At 42.2% G+C, this 9,791-nt stretch overlaps 1 protein-coding gene across 1 annotated transcript; it reads right to left on the bottom strand.

Moving 5' to 3' along the window:
- Nucleotides 1–1,047: 1,047 nt before the first annotated feature.
- LOC4343342 (mitotic checkpoint serine/threonine-protein kinase BUB1) lies at nucleotides 1,048–7,151 on the bottom strand. Its single transcript, XM_015789784.2, has 14 exons — nucleotides 6,843–7,151; nucleotides 5,881–6,040; nucleotides 5,636–5,793; nucleotides 5,432–5,525; nucleotides 4,148–4,258; nucleotides 3,981–4,068; nucleotides 3,659–3,762; nucleotides 3,510–3,581; nucleotides 3,338–3,427; nucleotides 3,069–3,226; nucleotides 2,183–2,237; nucleotides 1,956–2,090; nucleotides 1,713–1,834; nucleotides 1,048–1,461 (listed from the first exon to the last, which is right to left on the bottom strand). Exons 1-14 carry the CDS (start codon nucleotides 6,986–6,988, stop codon nucleotides 1,272–1,274), a joined length of 1,683 nt encoding a protein of 560 aa, XP_015645270.1. The 5' UTR covers nucleotides 6,989–7,151; the 3' UTR covers nucleotides 1,048–1,271.
- Between the last annotated feature and the right edge of the window lie 2,640 nt (nucleotides 7,152–9,791).

Below are 9,791 nucleotides of genomic sequence, written 5' to 3'. Positions count from 1 at the left end.
TGTTTTGGAAGAAACCGTCCAGCACAACAATATTCACCCAACCTGAGCGTTATAACTGGATGACATGAATAGATAGATTATAACCAAACGGAAATTGCTCATATCGACAAGTTAACCATTATAAAGCTAGCAAATAGCTTAATTAGGAAATAGTATATTTTTAAGCAATACCGAGGTAAAAAGTTATGTGTCGCATGTTTTTCTTGTCTGAAAACAGTCGGATCTCTGGCCGTTGATGGTTTGATGTACGGTGGATAAAGGCTTGAGGGATGCAGCTTTCCTTTTTATCGTTATTAATCCTTTGCCTTTTTTTATTAGCATCGGATTTTTCCTGTATGGATGATGACACGTTGGTTACATCATAGTTACATACTATTTACACTATAATTACATATGTAATTTTAAAACTTACATATGTAATTTTCGGATTTACATATGTAATTTTATGACTTACGTTACATATACACTGAAATTACATATGTAATTTAGATACTTACAATGTAAATACATGTTGACTATTTATTGATGAAAAATATGACACCATAAATATAAATATAGCTACTCCCAGAAGATTTTAGGGAAATCGTAAATATAAAAACGTGACACGAATAATTTGTACTTCCACTAGTGTGGTTTAGAACACGTCGTAAGAATAGCTAGTTGCGGCGCATGACGCTCCCCACCTTACGTCCTCCGACGACGGGATCACGTCCACGATACCCCGACCGACGAAGGCCCGGCCTCCGCGACCACACGAAACAGAACTGCCAGCAGCGACCGTCAGCCTGGGCCGGGGACGGCTGGAATTGGGCCCAGCCCCTGTGGCCTACTACACACCATCACCGCCTCATCTTATCTGATCGCGCCCTTTGACTTCACGAGCCGTACGCTCGTTGCTTCGTCCGTTTCCGTTTGGTCTCGCTCGTCGCCCACTGCCCACAAATCTCACTCGATCTCGACCACCATGGCAAAAAAAGAAAAAAAGAAAAGAAAGAAAGAAAAAACTCCTCTAGACGTGACAGACGCATGGTACCTAGTAGCCGCTAGTTGGAGAAGAAGATACTGTACGAAATTTCCATCTGGCCCAATAGTAGATGTTTCAGCTTTCAAAGTGGAGATGTGGCACGTTAATTACTGCTGCACACGCACGCACAGAGGAAGTGCTACGAAGTTACGGAAGGTATCTTATACTCCACCACTTTACACACAGGCAACACGAGGGAATCGGGAAAAATGATGAGGATGAAACGCGAGATGCGTATATGTCTCGGTCAGGATAGGCACAGGGAGGTCTTCTGCTTGGCCAGTTGCTGGTTCAGCTTGCCGACGAGCTGCCGGTTGCTGCACAGGTACTCCTGGAAGGACATCCGGAGGCTCCGGAGCACGGCCGCGTCGCTGCCGTTGGAGGTCGCGTTGAGCAGCGTGGAGAAGAGGTTTTTCCACAGCTCCACGTTCCAGTACCTGTCAAGGGGCAAAATGGCAGCAAACAGCTCCTGTTACATATGCCATCTAATCTAATCTCTGATTTATTTACGCTACTGCGAATCATGGTAATTACTACTACCTTTATCTTAAAATATAACTAACTAGCATAGGATGAGATATTTTCTAAACCTGTTCAGATTCATAGTACTGAAAAATATCTCATAGTAGCTATATTTTGGGATAGAGGAAATTATCAAAGAGGTGTATAGGCAATGGCATCAAAGCACCTTTTGAACGGCGATGTGGGCTGGTACATGTAGCTTCCATCGGGCCTGGGCGTCTTCTGGATGCTCATCTGCGTCCCATGTAGCATCATGTGCGCGATGACGCAGAGGCCGTAAGTGTCAGCCTGCAGGAAGAAACCAATCAACCAACCAACAAACAAACTGGCAGCGTCAGGCAGGGGTTGCTTTCAGAGATGTCTAGGTGAGAGGAGGTTTTGAGTAAGTAGCTTGGGAGGGTACAGATACCTGAAACGTCCAGGCTCTCTGTTCCTGCATCTCGACGCAGCTGAACCCGGAGGTTCGGCAGTCGCCGTAGAACTCCGCACCGGATGGGAAGAGGTTCAGGTCGATGCCACGGCCCCAGTCAACAAGGCAGAGCCCCTGGAATGGGAATCCTATAAGCATCAGGAGATATCCAGAACATCTTAACCAAGTTTCTCGGCGTGTTGGGAACTTGGGATTGAGAAGCTGACCTGATTCCGCTCGGATCTTGTCTCGCCTTTGAAGGTTTCGTCTGTGATTTCTCCACTGCACAGACCACCACACGCAAAACAAAGATGCGGGTGAACGAAAATTACATGTCGAGACAAGGGCTAAAGATTGAAGAGGTGAAGACTTGGATAGCGAGAACAAAAAGGAACAGACACTAGCATTAGGTTTACTCTTTCTTTTTTTTTCAGGCGTAACATGTACTAGATGGGTTATAATTGAGTTTTGGCCGAAACAAGCCAATAGCAGCAAATGGCCAACAAAAATGACAAAAAAAATCGTCATCTCAGCGGAAACATGGAGGATGGAGCCATCAAGCAAGATTCCAGTAACCGCTCATATAAAGTAATTGAAACAGTAGTAAATCAGCAAGGATCTTTGCCCCCACCAAACCCAACATCTGGGGCCAACAAATTGACCACTTACCAACATGCTTGTTGTTATGACCATCCATGTCAAATATTTTCATTGAAAACTATGTTATTAGATCAGTTTAAATATAACATCTAGTTTATAAAAGTTGTAGATGGTTGTGAAGCTTGGAGTAAAATATTTACAGCACAGACATCATCACCCACAAACATGGTAACAAGATCTGTCCAAAACAAATAGCAAGAGAATATGGGCACTGGGCAAATGGACGGCACACAAATATTGCAACTAGAATAAATCTGTCGATTTTATGAAAAGTAAGATGTCAATGGTCACTGGATAGTTTTGTGTGTGTCTGTGTGAGAGAGAGAGAGAGAGTGTGTGTGTGTGTGTGTGTGTGTGTTTTGCCCATATTTCAGTTAGAGATCACAAGAGGAAGAGGGAGGAAGCTCCATCAAGTGTTCTAACTTGAAAGCTAAGCTGGTTACCTCTACTTACCTTGGGTAGCAAACAAGCATATTGTCAGGCTTGAAATCACCATGAATTATGCCAACGCTGTGCAGTGTTTCCAACATGCGCAGCATCTCTATAGTGTAATATATGCATAGAACTTCATCCATATGGCGTTCAAGTACTAGATGAGAATTTATAACATCCTGCAAAAGATTTGCATCTTATCAAACACAGATTCACTAATCCGGGCACAAAATGCTAGTTTTGCATGATCATGATCTCAAAAAAAAAAATTAATACATAAAGTATTTTACCAGAAGAGTTCCGTATGGCAGGTAATCACAAACAAGCACACTGACATCAGCGTATACATGCACTTCATGAGTGTAGCCAAAGCTTGGTCTCTGGAAGTAAAATTATTTTGCAGTGTGAATCATAATTTTACAATTACAAATGTTATGGTCTTCTTAAAGATAATTTCTGTACCTCAATATCAGATACGCGCGTATCAAGCTGGCGATACATGTAAAATTCCCAAGGAAATGGTGGTTTCTGAATCTGCAAACGGGCAAGTTCAGTAGAGGAATCTGATGAAAAAAGCAGGCTTCAGTAAGACAAATGGAAGTATGACTCACCTTTAAAGCAACCAGGTCTTCTGTATTACCATCGACACTGGCTTTGTAAACTTTTGCAAAAGCACCAGTACCAGGAGAACCTTTGATCTGGTACTTTCTACCACCTTGGTGCAACAAAAGGGATTTGTAACTAAACTTTTGTTATGTCATCAATATAAATGGCCTTTTTCTAAATAAAAAAGGGTATATTTCTTCCTTTTTTTCAAGGAGCATTATTATGTATTCATTGTGACTTACAGAGCATGGATCATAAAGGAGCCAAACTACAAAAATGATTATAGTTTTGGTAAAAGACTGACAAGCAAGAAATTATAGTTTATACCTAATTCAATGACTTTGTTTCTTAAAACATTCTGAGGCGAAGTTAATGGCACCTTTCCATGATAGACCTTATTGCTCTTATGATAGCCCTGTCAAGGATTCGGGCAACCGTCCAAGATGAGAGCTAAGATAAACACTAGCGAATCATATAGAGTAAATGCAACTTACAGCGAACTTCTTCAGATCAACATTAATGTTCTCCAATAAATTATTCATAGTAGACTCAGACCATGGATCCAGCAAAATAGGTTCTTTCTTTTGTATTTTCGATGGTTTCGGCTAGCAGACAGTAACAAAAAAAAATGGAGTTAGTATGGTGAATCATCCACAAAGAAGAATAGCATTAGGCGACTATAATATATGCTGGCTACAATAATGGCCAGTAATGACAAGTAAAAGAAACAAAAAAAGGTTTTTGCATAAGTTACTTCACAAGCTTAACAGGGTTATATAGATATTGTTCTTCGAAAACATATAGAAATTGCATGTCTCATGTTTCTTTATCTAGTAATGATTAGTCCACTCAAGCAGGGGCAGGGATGTAGCTTTCAATGGCACATCATGTGGCTTCAGCCCGATATTTCATTTTATTCTTTGCTTTTGCAATTTGCTCGATTTTCTCTATTTATTTATGAATTGAACCGTATAAGAAGATTGTTTGGTATGGCACTGTTATGCTGATAGTGCCCTATATTTATGTTCTGACTTCACTATGGTAAAGCTGTGCAAATGCACTCCCGATTCTATCAATGTACCACATAGCATAAATAATATATTTCCGAGACAAACTCATAATAGAACACATACACCACAAGAATCAGTGGAAAGTACAACCTGAAATTCATTCCCAACTATGATTAAACTAAATAAAATATATCCCTAAACATATAATAAAAAAAGCCACTCTAAATAACTAGAATCATGCTATTTTTGTATAAATAGAGTTGCAGGAATGACAGAACAGAAACTCTTTCCATGAAAATGTAAAATAAACCGTCATGTATTTAGTTGAAATAGATGTTATAGATGTTCGAGCTAGTAAAGATCGGCAAGTACAAAGTAGATATCATTGTGATTAGCCCCAAATAAATATTAAGTTCACAACATGCAAACATGCAAATAAATGAATAAATTATGTAGAATGTATCACAGTTCACATGCACAGAAATGTGAAGACAATTATCCTATTGCTTGCCAACCTTTTTTGGAAAAACAAATGTTCCACCACAGAGAAATATCATGTAAGAAACAATATCAAAGCAGTTCTTAGTTCTTACTGCTGCAAGTTTGTCAGCCTTGTGACCAACTGACCATAGCTAAAATACTAACAAATCTACAACACAGCCACAATGTCCTGATTACTAAAAATGCAATTGAATATGAAATATGTGAATCATTTGACAAATATTCAAGGACTCAACTAATGTCCATTCCACCACACAGTTATCATACCTGGGCATCGGCATCTGCTTCTTCTACAATCTTCTCCAAGTGTTTTAAAAATATCGTATGCATCTTCTTCAAATGATCAAGTGGCTCGGCTTTTCTGGTCCACGGAAATGATTTGCGATCACATCAACATGACAAATTTGACATCAGATTGTTGCTGCCCAAAAAGTTCACTTCAACAAAAACATAATTCAGTGTCATACTAACCTGGAAATACCAACTTCATACACCTTACCAGCCTCCAGCACTTTCCCCTTACTGAAGAGAAACAGTGCATATGCATCATAGAGCAGTGCATGCTCTAAAAACATTCTTTTCTCCTCCAACTGCTTATATGCCTTATCAAAATCACCTATTGCATCCGCCTAACATAGAACAAAGTGGGGGGGAAATGAGCAAAAGGATAGAAAATGGATAAGGTAAGAATTGAAACTTCAAAGCCAAACAATTACATAGAGGATCCAGATCTTGAGGAGTCGGGGGTCTGTGGAGTACTGGTAATCGTCACCATACTTATCAATGCATTCCATTACACAAATCTTGAGCCGATCAAGCGCTGCTGCTTCAAATTTTGGGCCTGTCCTGAGCTCATCCATAGCCTTGTTGATAGACCTGAATACCAAGTCAGAAACTAACATAAACGAATGCATACACCAGGACTGGGGCCCTGACCAGGACAAACAAACCGCAGTGATACATAGATAAATTATGCATGAATACCAGCATGTGCATGAAAGATTAGATTTACCTTATAAAATAGATATAATAGTACCAGGAACATAAAAATAAGTTATATATGCAAAGTTTTTACCAAAAGGACCTATCAGAAAGCAGCACATTAGTACAGAAGGAGCACAGAAAGTGGGCACATTACATTACTTGACAGTTCAAGAACTGATAAAGGAATAAGAGAACCGTCTCCACATGAACAAGCTAATCCTTCACAAGAAAAATCAACCTAGCTGCACAAAACAAATCAGCTCCAAAACTAAATCCTTCCCAAGTCCCAACACTGGACATTACGAGTGACCAGTCACAATGTCTCGGCAAAATGCACTTCTGTCGTTGCCAGACACTCAAACAGTGGTGGTCATACCCTTTGCTTTTCTTTTTTTTTTTTCGGAACACACACGCCCCCATTTCTCACATTTCCGTTCGTCCAAGTTCAACTGCACACTGCCACTGAGCAATTGAACAGGAATCGCAGAGGCGAAGTGTCAAAATCTAAATCACACGCCCAATTAACTACATAACTCAGAGGAAGGGACAGAATCCCAGTACGATGCGTACGCCACACAACTTGAGGCGAAACCAAGCATTATTCCACGCAGCGCTACGGCGGAATCCCACGCCCCCAAATAGGACCTAAATCGAAGGGAACAGGTGCTGATATGGATACTGATCTAGCCATTACCTGAGGTAGGGGAGGATGGGATCGAGGGGGGGCGGGGGCACCTCCCTCAGAACCCTAGGCGACGGCCTCCGGAGCGGGCTGGAGGCGGCGGCGGCTGCTGCTGCTGCCTCGGGCACCACCAACGGCGTGCGTTCGAGCAGAACCATCTCCCGTGGCCGCCGGAAGAAGCCCTCAGAATCCTGCGGCGATCGCCGGCGGCGAGCTCTCCGCTCCCGTGTTGGGGGGTGGTGGATGCGTGCGCTGTCTGTGTGGAGAGAGAAAGACGGGAAGGAGATGGAGCGGAAGAGGGGAATAATTTGAATTTCGAATGGTTTGGGATGCGGATCGCTTGGGCTTGTGTAGCCATTTTTGAGGTTTAAGCCCACTTATTACTACAGCTGTTTAGTGTTTACAACTGGTTGAAGATATAAAATGGACCAATATAATTTTTGGGATTTTTTTTCGTGCACATAGCGAGCAAAAACCGAGCAGCACAGCTGAACAAGCGCACAGCACAATCAGATCGGTGAGAGAGAGAAGAGTTGTGGAGGATGGATAAACATGCAATTTTATGGCCCCAAATGTAAGGCCGAGTTTATTTCTAAAATTTTTCTTCAAACTTTCAACTTTTTCATCACATCAAAATTTTCATACATACACAAATTTTCAACTTTTCTATCACATCGTTCCAGTTTCAACCAAACTTCTAATTTTGGCACGAACTAAACACACATTGTGTTCGTTTCTCCCCTCTCTCAACTTTTAATTATTCTTTTTTTCACACACAGGTTTTTAACTGCTAAACGATATATTATTTGTGAAAATAATTATAGAAAAATTACTTGGAAAATTATATTGATTTATTTTTAAAAATTTTAATATACTTAATTAGTCATGTGTTGAGTGACCGTCAGAACAAACTCAGCCTAACGTTGTGTTCGGTATGGTAGGTTAGTAACTAATCCTTCGGTATGTAACATGGAGGATTACATTAGCATATGATTAATTAAGTATTAGCTTAAAAAACTTATAAAATAGATTAATATGATTTTTAAAACAACTTTTCTATAGAAAAATTTTGTAAAAAAAATCATCGGTTTGGGAAGCATATGTGCGAAAAACGAGTGGTAGAAGTTGGGAAAGGGAAGGAAAGAACACAATTTAAGTATCTTTCTTATCGTATAATGTACTAGCCAAATATTTATATGTTGTAACGGATTATTCAAAATAGAAAACATATCTCGTGCATCCTCGTTGAAAAAAAAATATTAGCTTCAACTTGGTAAAAACAAGACTTGATCTTAAAAGGCAAAAAAAAAAGGCATTGCTAGATTTTTTTTTCAGATGTTATATGATTATAAAGTATGTACTTGTTACTAAATTATGTTGTCTATCTCATTTTAAACTAAAAGAAACTAAATAGTTTGTGAGTTTTTTTAATCATGATGGCAAGAAGCAAATTAATGGAAAAATAAAGGACTATCTTGCAGCAAGAGCAGTTAAACACTATTAATACACACCTACTCCCTCCGTCCTAAAATGGGTTAATTGGATCCATATCATCGTAAATATACCATATTGAAAAAAATGTCACTACTATTCATGAAATCGGATAGATGCCACTGCGATCTTCTAAAATTAGAACAATGCCACTCCATCATGATTTCTGTCGTCTCCGTCATATTTTCTATCAATGGTGCCTTCATCTACTTCGGGTAGATGCCACTGCAAGCAGCACGCCTACGCCAGAAGCTGGCCAGCAAGCTCCGGGAAGGCTAGCTGGTGGTCGTGGACGGCGACGACTCCACGCGGTGATCGTGGACTGTCGAAGAGGGAGCCGGAGGAGGAGGGCACGGCGGATGGTGAAGGAACGGGATAGGAGGATAGCTCCTCGGTGAGGGCGGCAGTGAGCGGGCCGCGCATCTGCTCGAGCTCGTCGATGAGCGCGACGATGACGGGCTAGGATCTCTGTCCAGATCTGGTGAGAGAGAAGCCACCACCGAGCCGCTGAGGTCCCACTGTCGTTCATCTGTCCCGCCGCTTGCCCGTTCAGCATCGACAGGCTCAAGCGACAACAGGTTGGAGCATGGGGCGCGGTGGCGGTGACGGGAGAGATGAGGAGCTGCTGCCCAGGCGCAGCGACAACCTCCCCTCCGCTTCTTTCTTCCATGCCAGGGAGGAGGCCGAGCCGCATGACGCTGCTGGAGGCTGTGGACACAGAGCTCTCCTCGTCTCATCCACCGGCGTCTGCTCTCGTTCTCCGCCGCGATCACTGCCATCTTGCCCTGCCAGCACCCACACTCTGCCACCGCCGCCACCAGGCCCACCACCACCATCAACACCACCCACCACGACGGCGTGGATCTGGTGGTGGACAACCTCGAGCTCTTCTCTGGTGACGCGGATCCGGCGGTTGGCCGGCGGCTACAAGGGGAAATCGACAGTCGATGGCCGGCGGCGCGGTGGAGTTGATGTCTCTCCCCTCCTCCCTTCACCGATGTTGACGCCGGCGTGCCTAAGGTCGTCGCCCCGCGGCCCTGCACCTCTCTGCTCCAGCGACGGGAGCTCCGACTCCAATGGCGGGGATAGGAGCTCCGACTTTGGTGTGGAAAGGTGATGATGAGGATGGCGACTTGACGGGGAGGATGGCGACGTGAGATAGGAGGACAAAAAAAGTGACAGGAGTGGCATGGTTCCAATTTTATAAATTTTCAATGGCACCCAGCTAATAATGTGAAGAGTAGTGGCATATTTTCAATAAGGCATATTTACGATGGCATGGATCCAATTAACCCTAAAATATAAGGGATTTTGAGGGGATATGACACTCCTAGGACTATGAATCTGGACAGACTCCTAAGAAGTATCATATCTACCAAAAATTGCTTATATTTTGGGATGGAGAGAGTACTCCACACCATTGCAGGATAAAGCAACGTAGTACTCACGAGTTATATTGATATTATTATG

The sequence above is a fragment of the Oryza sativa genome, chromosome 7 (assembly GCF_034140825.1).
Source record: "Oryza sativa Japonica Group chromosome 7, ASM3414082v1".
NCBI lineage: Eukaryota > Viridiplantae > Streptophyta > Magnoliopsida > Poales > Poaceae > Oryza > Oryza sativa.
The sequence above is the reverse complement of the archived record's forward strand: the minus strand, read 5'-3'. Positions and strand labels throughout refer to the sequence as shown.

Bases quoted from the DNA above. Each gene is read 5' to 3' on its own strand.
- LOC4343342 (XM_015789784.2), bottom strand. From the start codon at position 6,988: ATGGTTCTGCTCGAACGCACGCCGTTGGTGGTGCCCGAGGCAGCAGCA. The intron at 3,763-3,980 runs GTATAAACTATA...TGTTGCACCAAG, and splicing joins AAACAAAGTCATTGAATTAG to GTGGTAGAAAGTACCAGATC. The intron at 2,091-2,182 runs GTCAGCTTCTCA...TTCCCATTCCAG, and splicing joins CAAGATCCGAGCGGAATCAG to GGGCTCTGCCTTGTTGACTG.